Source organism: Dipodomys spectabilis, unplaced genomic scaffold (genome assembly GCF_019054845.1).
Source record: "Dipodomys spectabilis isolate Male_0828 unplaced genomic scaffold, ASM1905484v1 ptg000175l, whole genome shotgun sequence".
Taxonomy (NCBI): Eukaryota; Metazoa; Chordata; class Mammalia; order Rodentia; family Heteromyidae; genus Dipodomys; species Dipodomys spectabilis.
The window spans coordinates 7,479,205-7,492,234 of NW_024870852.1; the positions used below are offsets into that span (position 1 = coordinate 7,479,205).

At 48.8% G+C, this 13,030-nt stretch overlaps 1 protein-coding gene across 1 annotated transcript; it reads left to right on the forward strand.

Moving 5' to 3' along the window:
- Positions 1-946: 946 nt before the first annotated feature.
- Positions 947-12,207, forward strand: Ddrgk1 (DDRGK domain containing 1). The gene is made up of 9 exons (XM_042694449.1): positions 947-1,104; positions 2,227-2,433; positions 4,653-4,765; positions 5,007-5,108; positions 8,003-8,125; positions 8,371-8,409; positions 10,618-10,674; positions 11,197-11,245; positions 11,597-12,207. Exons 1-9 carry the CDS (start codon positions 1,014-1,016, stop codon positions 11,761-11,763), a joined length of 948 nt encoding a protein of 315 aa, XP_042550383.1. The 5' UTR covers positions 947-1,013; the 3' UTR covers positions 11,764-12,207.
- Positions 12,208-13,030: the final 823 nt, after the last annotated feature.

The window sequence follows — 13,030 nt, forward strand, 5'->3', positions numbered from 1 at the left end:
TTCCTGCCTGAGCTGGCTTTGAAGCATAATCCTCAGATCTCAGCCTCCTTACTAGGTAGGATTTCAGGCTTGAGTCACCAGTGCATAGCAAGGTACTGTTTTCCTTGAAATTGGTGAGGTAGCTTTCTGAGATTGTCCTAACAGAATGTGATGTTTTCATATAGGGTACATGTACTTTGAAAACTAACAAAAGATTTTCCCTCTTTTGTTGTTGTTGTTCGTGGGGCTTGAACTCTGGGTCTGGGTGCTGTTCCTCAGCTCTTTAGCTCGAGGGTAGCACTCTACCATTTGAGCCACAGCACCACTTCTGGCTTTTTCTACTTATGTGGTGCTGAGGAATCGAATTCAGGGCCTCATTCATGCAAGGCAAGCGCTCTAAAATCACTGAGTCACCTTCCCAGACTGTGTTTTTTGTTTGTTTGTTTTTGGATCTGGTTGTGGGGCTAGAACTCTGGGCCTGGGCGCTGTCCCTCAGCTCTTCACCTCAAGGCTAGCGCTGACCACTTGAGTCACAGCGCCACTTCTGGCTTTTTTCTTTTTGCTTATGTGGTGCTGAAGAATCAAACCCAGGGCCTCATGCATGCAAGGCAAGCGCTCTACCACTGAGCCACCTTCCCAGCACATAGACTGTGGTTTGTTTTTTATTTTTTGAGTTGTGAGTCTTGAACTCTCCATCCCTAAGCTCTCTGCTCACGGCTAGCAGGCTACCACTTTGAGCCACAGCATGACTTCCCTCTTTGAAGTAGTTAATTAGAGATAACAGTCTCACAAGAACTTTTCTGCCCCAGCAGGCTTCGAATCGTGATCTTCAGATCTCAGCTTCCGAGTAGGTAGGATTACAGGCGTGAGCCGCCTGCGTCCAGCTCATTTTCGTGTGGCCGGGGCGGGGCCCTCTAAGAAGTGGGCGGAGCCTAGATGGAAGTGTGGGAGGGCTCGCATGGGCAGTGGGCGGGTCCAGGGTGATCCGGGTCTCGCGGTGAGATCTCGCGCTGGTTCTTCCGGGAGGCGTCGTCATGGTGGCGCCTGTGGTGTACTTGGCGGTGGCAGCTCTGCTTGTCTGCCTTATCCTCTTCCTGACTCGCATCAGGAGCCGAGGGGCAACAGGTAGGAGATGGTACCGCTCCGGGACCGGTTGAATCTAGTCCTTTGGGCTTCCGAGCTTTTGTAGGCTGTGACTCTGCCGCCATTGCGCATGCGCCAGCGTGCTTGGCAGGGTTAGGGAGCGGTCAGACAAGTCGTGCGCATGCGCATTTGTGGTAACTACGGGGACCGATGCGGACCCTCAGAGCTAAAACCAAATCTGGGACCAGGGAGTCAGCCCACCTACCCTTTTCTTCACCCCTAAGCGAGAGTCTTGTCCATCCTCTTCACCAGCTGGCACCTATATCACAAGGGCCAGGTCCTAGCATGTACCCTGTCATTCATTACCATCTGTGCTCTTAGGGGAGGCCACAGGGTTTTTCCCCTCCTCGACTGGCTCCAGACTGGGTGCCGGGAGGAAGCATCTGAGTGTTTTCTGCCCTCAAGGGGCTGAAGGAAGTATGAATAGGTTCCAGGAAATTCTTAAAGCCCTCACCAAGGAGAGCATCTAGGCCGCCTTGGTCTCTGCTCCACCTGGTTCTGCATCCTGGTCAGAAGGTCATTCGTTGGTCAGAGCACAGGGCAGATGGCATCTGTCAGCTCCCATCCCCATTTCTTGTCAGTGTAGGGGTTTGTGTATGTGTCTCTCCTACTCCCTGGGTCCACAGGCTATTTCAGAGAATGGGCATGCTCCAAGAGCACGGGAGAGAGAAGCTGAGATAAGACTGATAGGAAACATCTTCCTGAGGGATGAGATTTAGACCTTGCCTGGCAGATCTCCTCTCTAGTTGGGATGCCATACAAAACTGCAGCAGATGGGGTTAAGCAAGAAGTAAGTATTTTGAAGTGGCATTCACTGAGAGACACTACAGTGGGAATATAACAACAGGTAAACTGGGATAGTGGGGTATTGAAGGTAGAGAAAAATTTCATCATAGGCAGAGAAAACAGGTACGCTTGCTGCATCAAACCAAGGTGTGAGCTGTAAAGGACTTGATAGCAGACTATGAAGTTGGAAACTTATGCTATGGACACTAAGAATCTGGAAGGAGGTTGAGCAGGAGGAGGAGGCTTCCATTATGTTACTTCCCCAGCCATCAGGAGGCTGGGGTGCCTGATAGCATTGTGGTTCCTCTCTTCCCAAAGCTGGTCAAGAGCCATTGCATAATGAGGAAGAGCCAGTAGTAGCAGGCCGGCTATCCCAATTTCGGCCCCTCGAGCCTGAAGAGCAGAGAGCTGGAGGCAGGCCCAGGCGCAGGAGGGACCTAAATAGCCGCCTTCAGGCCCAGCGTCGAGCCCAGCGTGTGACCTGGGCAGAAGGGGATGACAATGAGGAGGAAGGTGCAGTCCCAGGTAAGAAGGGTTCAGCCTTATGGGGAAGAGAGTTGGATTGAGACCCATACTCAGTGGGGTTGTTGAGTGTGAAGCAACAGTGCAGGAGGGATGTCTGGGAATCACAGAGTAGGGTCAGTAAAGATTTAGAATCTGGGTCCTAGAATGTGGCTTAGTGGTGGAGTGCTTGCCTCATATGCATGAAGCCCTGGTTCAATTCCTCAGTACCACATACACAGAAAAGGCCAGAAGTGGCACTGTTGCTCAAGTGGTAGAAACAGCTCCATGACTAGCCAAAAAAAAAAAAAAAAGATTTAGAATCATTGGCCATGGGGCCAACAATTCTCTATCCTAACCATCCATTTGGCAAGCCCCCTCTCAGTATTTAAGCAAGAGGACAAGGGTTTTCAGAATGATCCAGGAGGGGCTGGGAAGGTGGCTCAGTGGTAGAGCGCATGCCTTGCATGCCAGAGGCCCTGGGTTCGATTCCTCAGCACCACATAAGCAAAAGAAAAAAGCCAGAAGTGGCGCTGTGGCTCAAGTGGTAGAGCGCTAGCCTTGAGCTGAAGAGCTGAGGGACAGCGCCCAGGCCCAGAGTTCAGGCCCCATGACTGGACCCAAAAAAAAAAAAAAAAAAAAGAATGATCCACGAATTCCTCATCCTATCTCTTATGTCCTAGCACCCTTCCTGGAGTAAAGTCACTTACTTATAACCCACCAAGAAGGATCTGCAGGTAGCTACATTTCCTTTCACATCGAGGCCTCCTTAATTTATGGTGCTAGAAGACCAGTAGATTCCTTAAGATTGGAGAAAAAGGGGGCTGGGAAGGTGACTCAGTGGAAGAGTGCTTGCCTCTGGTGAAGCCCTGGGTTCAATTCCTCAGCACCACATAAGCAGAAAAAGCCAGAACTAACATTATGGCTCAAGTGGTAGAGCGCTACCCTTGAGCTGAAGAGCTGAGGGACAGCGCCCAGGATGAGTTCAAGTACCACGACCAAAAAAAAAGATGGGAGAAAAGGATGTTTCTTTTACAGTACTTAAAGGCTGGCTGTAGCCTGAAGAGGTAGTATCTGGGTCTTTCCCAGAAACTGGGGGTAATTGAGGCTCTTGCCTTCAGCCCTTAGGATTAGCACCTTTGCCTCAAAAAGAAGCTCTCTGAGACAGGTGTGGTGGCACACACTTGTAATCCCAACACTTAGGATGCTGAGTGGAAATGCTTCAAACTTGAGGCCTACCTGGGCTACATAGTGAAACTCTGTCTCAAAATGAAACAAAAGCTTGCTAGGCATGGTAGTGTGTACCTGTAATCTCAGCATTCAGGAGGCTGAGGCAGGAAGATCATGAGCTCAAGACAAACCAAAGCTGTTTAAGACTCTGTTTCAGAAAAAACAAAGCAAAACAAAAAAGAATAACAACAAAAAAATAGGGCCTTCCTGTTTCAGACTTGGGGTCAGAACCTTTACTTAGTCACCAGATCCTTAACTTTCAGTTGGTCCTGGTGTAGTCCTGGGGTTAAGGCTGATTTTGTTTTGGTGTGTGTATACCAGTCTTGGAGCTTAAACTCAGTGTCTGGGGACTGTCCCCGACTCAAGGATAGTTCTTTACCACTTGGGCCACAGCTCTACTTCCAGCTTTTTTGGTGCTTAATTGGAGATAGTCTCATGGACTTCTGCCTAGGTTGGCTTCAAACTTGATCCTCAGATCTCAGACTCCTGAGTAGCTATGATTCTAGGTATGAGCCACCAGTGCCCAACTGAGGCTGATCTTTAACTTGTAGCCTGGCTTTGGTAGGACAAAAGGAGAATCTTGGCCAGGAGCTGAATCTACAATGCTCAGAAGTTTCTGACTAGGGTGAGGAGCATTTCAGCTTTGAAGTTGGGGTAAATTTCCTCATAGGGCTATTACCCCTGGAGGTTTGACACAGAAATGGAGACCAAGGACTTCTAGAAGCCCAGATAGCCCCTAGCTATGATCTTTAGACAGTTGAATGCCAGCACCTCGCTCTTAGAACTATACTGTATCTATAAAGCCTCATCTGTCCCCAGACCCTTGCAGCTCCCAACCCCGCCTCACATACACATGTACTCACATATACTCACACATATGTACACCTATGTGATTTACAGTAGATTCCTCTGAAGGACAGAGGTGAGTACAAGGGGCTTTCCTTGTGTGAGGGACAGGGATGGGACAGATTCTCTCTGGCTAGAACCTGAACTGTCTCTCTGACCATACTCAGACCAAGAGGAAGAAGGCATTGAGAAGCCAGTGGAAACTCACCTGACAGGGAAAATTGGAACCAAAAAACTACGGAAGCTAGAAGAAAAACAGGCTCGAAAAGCTCAGCGTGAGGCAAGAAAAAGGGACAGGGCATAACTATGGGAGGTCTGGGATTGCCCTCCTTTCTCTGTTCTTGAAACTCTGCCCTTGGGACTCCCCTCTATACTGGACTGTGGGTTGGTGCTTGCAGGGCTCCTGTCTCTTGCAACCTTAGTCCATGCCCTAGCCCAGGCCTTGCTATGCCTGGTCTCTCTGGGAGGTGGGCAAACTATCTGGGGTTGGGGAATGTTCCACTATGAAGACCTCTCTCCAGGCAGAGGAGGCTGAACGTGAGGAGCGGAAACGCTTGGAGTCCCAGCGTGAGGCAGAGTGGAAGAAGGAGGAGGAACAGCTTCGTCTGGAGGAGGAGCAGAAGGTGAGGCTGACACCTAACCCTATCCCAGCATACCTTGCTTCTTATACAGTTTTCTCACCCCTCTGTGGTTTATTTGGACCCTGGACTCAAAAATGTCATTTTTATGGAAGCAATATTACTATGAAACCTCCCAGGAAATCCAGTGTGGTATTCTGTTTTCTTGCCATCTCATACTTTGAAAAGAAGTGTGTGTCCACTTAAGGGGTAGAAAAGAACCTACATAAATAATTTTTACAGGGGATAAAAGCTTTAACAGGATGTATCTCTTCTGTATTTATATTTCTTTGCATTCATGTAGACTTATGGGTATTTACTTTGCACTTGTTTACATGGTATTGAATAGTAACACTATGATGCTCTTTAATTGTACCAGCCTTAGCCACCATGAGCATGCTCCTGTGTACCTTTGACTTTGGCTCTCATTGTTTCTTTTTCTTTTTTTTTTTTTTAGCACTTGCTTCCTGTCATGAAAAGATATTTTTAGGCTTTTGTTCATGAGATGATGGTCATGTAGTTGTACCAAGGGGTTACAATTTTCATAAATGAAGTTATGAGTATAAAGCTTCTTGGTTGGACTAGGAAGGTGGCTCAGTGGTAGAGTGCTTGCCTCGCATGCATGAGGCCCTGGGTTCGATTCCTCAGCACCACATAAGCAAAAAGAAAAAAGCCAGAAGTGGCGCTGTGGCTCAAGTGGTAGAGCGTTAGTCTACAGCTGAAGAGCTGAAGGACAGCGCCCAGGCCCAGAGTTCAGGCCCCATGACTGGACCCAAAAAAAAAAAGCTTCTTGGTCAGCGTTACCCTCCCTTCATTTTCCCCGTCTTCCCCTTTCCATCCCTAGGCTTTTCTATTATATTACTTGCCTTAGCATTAGTTTCATATTTTTTTATTAATCTTTTGTGTGTGTGTATGTGTGTTGGTCCTGGGGGTTGAACTCAGGGCCTGGGTACTATCTCTCAGCATTTTTGCTCAAGACTAGTAGTGCTCTACACTTGAGCTATAGCTTCACTTCTGGCTTTTTGGTGGTTAACTGGAGATAAGAATCTCATGGACTTTACTGCTTGGGCTGGCTTCAACCTGTGATCCTCAGATCTCAGCTTCCTGAGCCCTAGGATTACAGGTGTGCACCACTGGCATCTGGATTTCATTATCTTTAAGTAATAGTTTAAAGGCTTCCAATTCAACAGTCAATTTATGAATACATTGCCTCTTCATCAGTATCATCCCTTTCCATCATTCTCCCTCATCCTCATCCTATTATTTCTTTATATTTTTTCAATTCTTTTGGTTACTGTATTACACTTTATTGGATATATTTTTGTTTGTGATTATATTACATATCATTTACTATAAATTTATTTGCATTATACATATATAAATGAACAGATACATACCTATTGTTTCATATTTTATTTTATTTTTTTGGGGGGGGTCCTGTTGTGGGGCCTGAACTCTGGGCCTGGGCGCTGTCCCTCAGCTCTTCAGCTCAAGGCTAGCTCTCTACCACTTGAGCCACAGCACCACTTCTGGCTTTTTTCTTTTTGCGTATGTGGTGCTGAGGAATCGAACCCAGGGCCTCAGGCATGCAAGGCAAGCGCTCTACCACTGAGCCACCTTCCCAGCCCTCATATTTTATTTATTTATTTATTTTTACTAGTCTGGAGGCTTGAACTCAGAGCCTGGGCGCTGCCCCTGAGCTGTTTTTTGCTCAAGGCTAGTACTGTACCACTTGAGCCACAGTGCCTCTTCCAGCTTTTTTTGTGTATGTGGTACTGAGGAATTGAACCCAGGGCTTCATACATTCTAGGCAAGCACTCTACCACTAAGTCACATTCCCAGCCCGAAATCTCATTTTTGACCAATGTATCGGGCCAGATGACTATGGGATTCATTGAGCCAGGGAACCATCAGGATGATTACACATGGGAGATAGATAACAAGGTCTGTTCAATGCCTGTTTCATGTGGATAGTTGTGTGTTCAGTTGAAGAGATTAGAGTGGAAATACAAGTGGCAGTCAGGGGGAGTTGAGGCTGTAGGCTAGGCAAAATGGTCAAGAGTGCGTGAGGGAGAAAGCAAAAGCAAGGCTGAATGTTGGCGGTAGAGAGGAAGCCCATGAAATGGAAGGTAGAAGCCAAGGGATAAGAGGAGATGGTTTGCCATACCCAGAACCATTATCACAGCAGGGGTTTGAGGCTGAAGGTTGTCCTTTGGGTTTGTGAGGTACAGGGTGTGAACGAGACCATAGTGGAGCCTGGTACACTGAAACCAGCTTGGAGTAGGCTGCTGGGTGCATAGGTGGTGAGAAAATGGAATCTGGTTTTTGTTTACAAAGTCTGTATATGCTTGAGTAAGGAGAAGGCGGGATTGTGGCAAGGTTTTTTTAAAAGAGATTCTTGCTAACTTACCTCTTGATCAGAAAGGGAAGGGCAAGAGGCTGAGGAGACTTTGTCTGGGTGGTGACGGAGCTGAGGACAAGAGAAGCCTCTCAGCCAGGCGCCGGTGGCTCACGACTGTAATCCTAGCTACTCAGGAGGCTGAGATCTGAGGATAGAGGTTCAAAGCCAGCCCAGGCAGGAAAGTCCATGAGACTCTGATCTCCAATAAACCACTAGAAAACCGGAAGTGGCGCTGTGGCTCAAGTGGTAGAGCACTTGCCTTGAGCTGAAGAGCGCAGGGACAGCGCCCAAGCCCAGTGTTCAAGCCCCATGATCAACAACAACAACAAAAAAAGAGAAGCCTCTCTGCCTGTTGTTTACCTGGAAGACCATGGAGTGGGAGTCTTGAAGTCACTGAGAATAGACTGGGCTGTGTGTCCTGGGGTCCTGCAGGGACAGCAGAATCCAGAGCAGGGATAAATAGGCAGCTGCCCTGACTGTTGAGCCTCTGTGTCCACAGGCAGAGGAGGAGAGAAAGGCCCGGGAGGAGCAAGCCCGGCGGGAGCATGAAGAGTACCTGAAACTGAAGGAGGCCTTCGTGGTAGAGGAGGAGGGTGTGGGTGAGAACATGACAGAGGAGCAGGTAAGCCCACAGCCCTTGGCTTGGAAACTGAGAGGTAGGTGGGCATCAGTACTAGTAGGCCATTGTGGTGCGAGCCTTGTTCTCAGTGTCCCATCACCCCAAACCTTGGGACATTGTGCTGCTTATGCAGTCAGTTGGTTGTGCTGGCACACGGGCAGTCGGCAGGCAGGCAAACAGTTGGGGCCAGATATGAGCTTTTTTGTCTCTATCAGGAAGACACTTACTCTATTTCTCTGCCCCTCTAGTCCCACAGCTTTTTGACAGAATTCATCAACTACATTAAGGTAAGAGGCTCAGAAGAACACTGTTGTCAGCTCCTGCCATCTGTGTGTGTGTGCATGTGTGTTCATTCGCAGAGCTCAGTGGTCAAGGCAGAAGTGGTCACTGCAGGTACTGGTGGATCATTCAGTCTTGTACAGGAGTAGCAGAGCCCAGAGGAGCTAAGCTGCTGGGTCTAGGCCAGGAAACCCTTCCCTTTCAGACTCAATAGGTAAAGAAGGACTGGGGGAGGCTCAAGTGTCTGATGGCATCCTCACACTTGGTTTGACAGATCCCCCTGCTCTTCAGACCCCACGCTCAGTGAGTCATTGTGTTTTCAAATCTGTTCACATGTGTTTTCTGTCAGTTCTGTCACACTGAGCCTCTGCTGAGTTGAAGCAGGCACCCTCTGCCATGTGCTGCTGACCGGGAACATGGGTTTTCCAGGAGAATAAGGGTGGTATTTCCTTTGAAACCAGGGCAGGCAGGGCAACATTGTGCCCTGTCAGCCCACAGCTACCTCAAAGGCCACACTCTGGGATGCATAAGCATGTCCCTATCTGCTTCGCTGCTAGGCAACTTATCTCCCACAAAGGATGCAGTAAGGGGAGAGGTTTTCAAGTGCAACTCAGAGGTGCAGAGGCGGCTGAGGGAAGAAGTGCAGAGGGAGCGGGGGCGATGATGGGGGTGGTATCAGGGGCTGCCAAGGAGCCAGGGCTTGCATAATCCTCCCCCACCTCTCCTGGAAGAGAGCAGAGTTTAGCCGCCTCCCAGCTGCAGCAAAAGGGTGCGCTCACAGCCTGCGGCTCAGGGTCCCTAAGACAGAGAAACACTGATAGCTTCCACAACATTCTGTTTCCTCCGGCTGCAAATATTCCCTTTTGTTGGAACCTTTTTCCCTATCCTGCACACTCAAGTGTATGCCTTCTCCAGAAAGCCTTTCCAGGTGGATTTTGCACATGGAATATTGATGTGAGATAATGGGCATTGCTTGCTTTCGCTGGTCCACTCCACTTTTGACCATGGCTGGGTTTGTCTGTTTCTTTGGTCATTTCTTTTTCCAACACACTTTTGACTAGGTCCTCATGTTGACTTTGTGGTCCTGCTCTGAGCTGTCACTGAGCCTGATGTCTGGTACCTGTTTTGTAGGTAGTGGCTGGCTGGCCAGGTCACCTTGTGCTTGCCTGCTCCCTGGCCCAATTGCCTCTTGCTTGCCTCCCTACTTGTACATATGGTTTGGCATTTCAAACAAGTCACATGCCGTCTGCAGCTGGGGAGGTGTCACAGTGTCATTCCTCCCCCAGCTCATTTGCTGTACAAGATTCATGGAAATGTAAAGGACCGCCTTCTCCTGAGTCACATGCTGTCTGTGGGGGAGGCGGGGGCTAATGCATGTGTAGACCCAGCCGTGGATCCTCAGCTGCACCCCTGGGAACTCAAATTTCTACAGAGAGTGTGACAACAGCACGTGTTGCACAGGGCTGCACATGGGAAGCACTCTTCAGTGTTAGCGACAGTTATTTTCAGGGTGGGCTAAGTGCCTCAGACAGGGTGAAGGGAATGAGTGAAAAGAAGTGTGAGTATGTCAGGGTGGTGGAGGATCTAGGCTGAGTGGGTAGGGAACATAGGTGAGACAGGAATGAGCCCCCACTTGGGGCTCTGAGAGATCGCAGTTTATGGAGGCCTTTTATCTTTTTCTCTCCTGTCCCTGTCCATCTTTCCTATCTCACCAGCTGGGCTGTGAACTTAATGAGTGGGAGCTGTGTCTTACTATTTTGTCTCTGCACCTTCTCAGTTCTTTGTCCTGTCTCAGTTCTCAGCAAACACAGGTCTTGAAGACAGGGTTTTTGTTTTTTGGGGGGTTTTTTTTTGGTGGTTTTTTTGGTGCCAGTCCTGGGGTTTGAATTAAGGGCCTGGGCATTGTCATTGAGCTTTCATGCTCAAGGCTAGTACCCTACCAATTTGAGCCACAGCTCTAGTTCTAGCTTTTTTGGGGGGCAGTTAATTGGAGATAAGAATCTTACAGACTTTTCTGCCTGGGATTTTTTTGAACAGTGATCCTCAGATCTCATCCTCCTGAGTAGCTAGGATTACAGGCATGAGCCACCAGCGCCCAGCTCGTAGACAGTTTCTAAAAAATAGATCAGATCAAAATGTGAGCCTCAGGGAGGATACGTGGTAGAAATGATTTGACCAAACTCAGCCTTTTCCCTTTTTTCTCCCTCTCCTTGTAGCAGTCCAAGGTTGTGCTCTTAGAAGACCTGGCTTCCCACATGGGCCTTCGGACTCAGGTAAACCCTGAAAGGTGGATTGCAATGTGGAGCATAGCCACATGATCTTTGTAGCCAACCATGTGAGGGGGGAAGAGAGGAACTACCCTAAAGATAGAGACTCCTAATGCCTCTTCAAACTTGCCTCCAACAAGAGTGGGGAGAATATAGGAATCTCGCACTCCAGGAGTCCTGCATTTCTACTAGATAACAAGAACATATAGGAAGGAAAAATAAATTTGATTTCCATCTCTCTACCAGCCCTGTCACCAAACAGCCCAAATCCAGTTACCTTGGCAACTTTTGTAAACAGGCTGCCTTATGGTTAAATATCTCCACTGCTCCTTTCCTGCTGAAATCCTTCACTGAGAATCTTTCAGGGTTCAGGGCAAGAGCCCCTTCTGCCCTACTCTCCTCCAGTGTTGAAGCACAGAGTCACACCAGGGAGAGATTTGGCTGCAATAGAAGGGAGGTTGCAGGTGGCTTCCCCCCACGTTGGGGACCACAAACCTGTCACTCTCCTGAGAATTATTCTCCTCATAGGACACCATAAACCGTATCCAGGATCTGCTGGCTGAGGGCACTCTAACAGGTGAGAGCGTGAGAATCAATCACTACAGGGCCTGGCCCTGGGGAATGGCTAGCACAGGGAGGTGCAGGGACTTGGCATAGGCAGGATGACTATTATGGGTGGTGGAGGGTTGGGTAGCAGCTGGGGGCGGGGGGGTGAGTCACCTACAGGGAGGAGGTGATAAGGTTGGGGGTCAGGTGAGGAATGATAAGGATGGCCAGAGGCACCTGGTTTGACTTGATGTCAGGATAGGCCAGGCAGGCAGGAGACCTGTGGGGCTCTGAGTCAGCTGTGAAGGAGTGGATGGTCACTCTCAGGCCAGTTGGGGAGGATCCAGGAAGGCTCAGCCCCACAACCTGCATGTCCCCACAGGTGTGATTGACGACCGGGGCAAGTTCATCTACATAACCCCAGAGGAACTGGCTGCTGTGGCCAACTTCATCCGACAGCGGGGCCGGGTGTCCATCACCGAGCTTGCCCAGGCCAGCAACTCCCTCATCGCCTGGGGCCAAGAACCCCCTGTTCAGGCTCCAGCCTGACTCCAGCTCTTTCCTCTTGGACTTGAGGCTGGCATAGCTTATCTGGCCATATATCTTCATCCCTCCCTACCGTTTTGGGGCAGTGGTGGAGCATGGCCATGAAGTTGTAGATTAAAGGTCTATGAGCACTGCTGAGCATTTTCTAGCTTCATGTGGTAGAAGGCCTGGCGTAGGATCTCAGATAGGCACGTGAAATCTAGATATACGAATATCTGAGAGGTGAGGAGGTTTCCTTGCAAGCTAGTGAATTATTTCCCCCCCCCCTCTCTTTTTTTCTTTTTTGGCAGTACTAGGCTTTGCTAGTCATATACCATCCTGCCTAGTCATTGTGTTTCCTTCATAATTTGAGATGACAGATGTGTGCCACCGTGCCTAACCATTGAGATAGAGTTTCATTAACTTTCATGCTGGGGCTGGCCTCAAATAAAAATCCTCTAATCTTTACCTCCCAAGTAGCTAAGATTACAAGCTTGAGCCTCTCTGACTGTGAAGTCCCATTCTTTGTGTGTGTGTGTGAGGTGGGGGGGAGAATGCTGGTGCTCTACCACTTGAGCCACAACTCTACTTCTGGCTTTTTTCTGGTTAAGTGGAGAAAAGAGTCTCACAGACTTTTCTGCCCAAGCTATGTTTGAAGCACAATCCTCAGATAGCCTCCTGAGTAGCTAAGATTATAGGCATAAGCCACTAGTGTCTGGCAAGAAGTCCCATTCTCATTCATACAGTTATTAAAAGAATGTTTTGTGCCCTTCAGGCCCAGCTCCTGAGACCCAGTGAGCCCTTTCTCTACCCATATCCCCTGAGAGTGAAAATGAGGAAATCTCTCAGGTCACACCTTCCTTAACTAGAAAGGAAGTCTCTTTCTTTTTTTAAAGATTCAAGAATCCTAATCTGGGCCAAGAGCTCTGAGAAGAGTCACTGGAGTCCTAGGGAGCAGCAGCCTTTGAGATGGAGGGAAGGGAAGTCAGTGAAGAAGAAAGGCTGGCCAGCTGCTTGGGAGACAGGTAGACGAGGCAGGGCTGCTTGAGCTGGATTTAATTGTACAGTGGAGACACATCGTTCATACAACAAGTCAAACATTCAGCCCTGAATCCTTGTCGTGGGGGATTCTACCTACTGGTGGATATGAGGACCATATGCTCAAAAGTGGGTGTGAGGTGGGAGATGCGTGTCTCCTGTAAGGTCAGTCTCTCTGGCTGCTGTGGGTTCTTCATGGCATGAGGATCTTGCTTTGCTGAGAGTGAAGCACATGTTTCAATGTGGAGGGTTT

Coding starts and splice junctions, on each gene's coding strand:
- Ddrgk1 (XM_042694449.1), top strand. CDS start 1,014: ATGGTGGCGCCTGTGGTGTACTTGGCGGTGGCAGCTCTGCTTGTCTGC. Junction 2,434..4,652: donor GGAGGAAGGTGCAGTCCCAG/GTAAGAAGGGTT, acceptor GACCATACTCAG/ACCAAGAGGAAGAAGGCATT. Junction 11,246..11,596: donor GGCTGAGGGCACTCTAACAG/GTGAGAGCGTGA, acceptor ATGTCCCCACAG/GTGTGATTGACGACCGGGGC.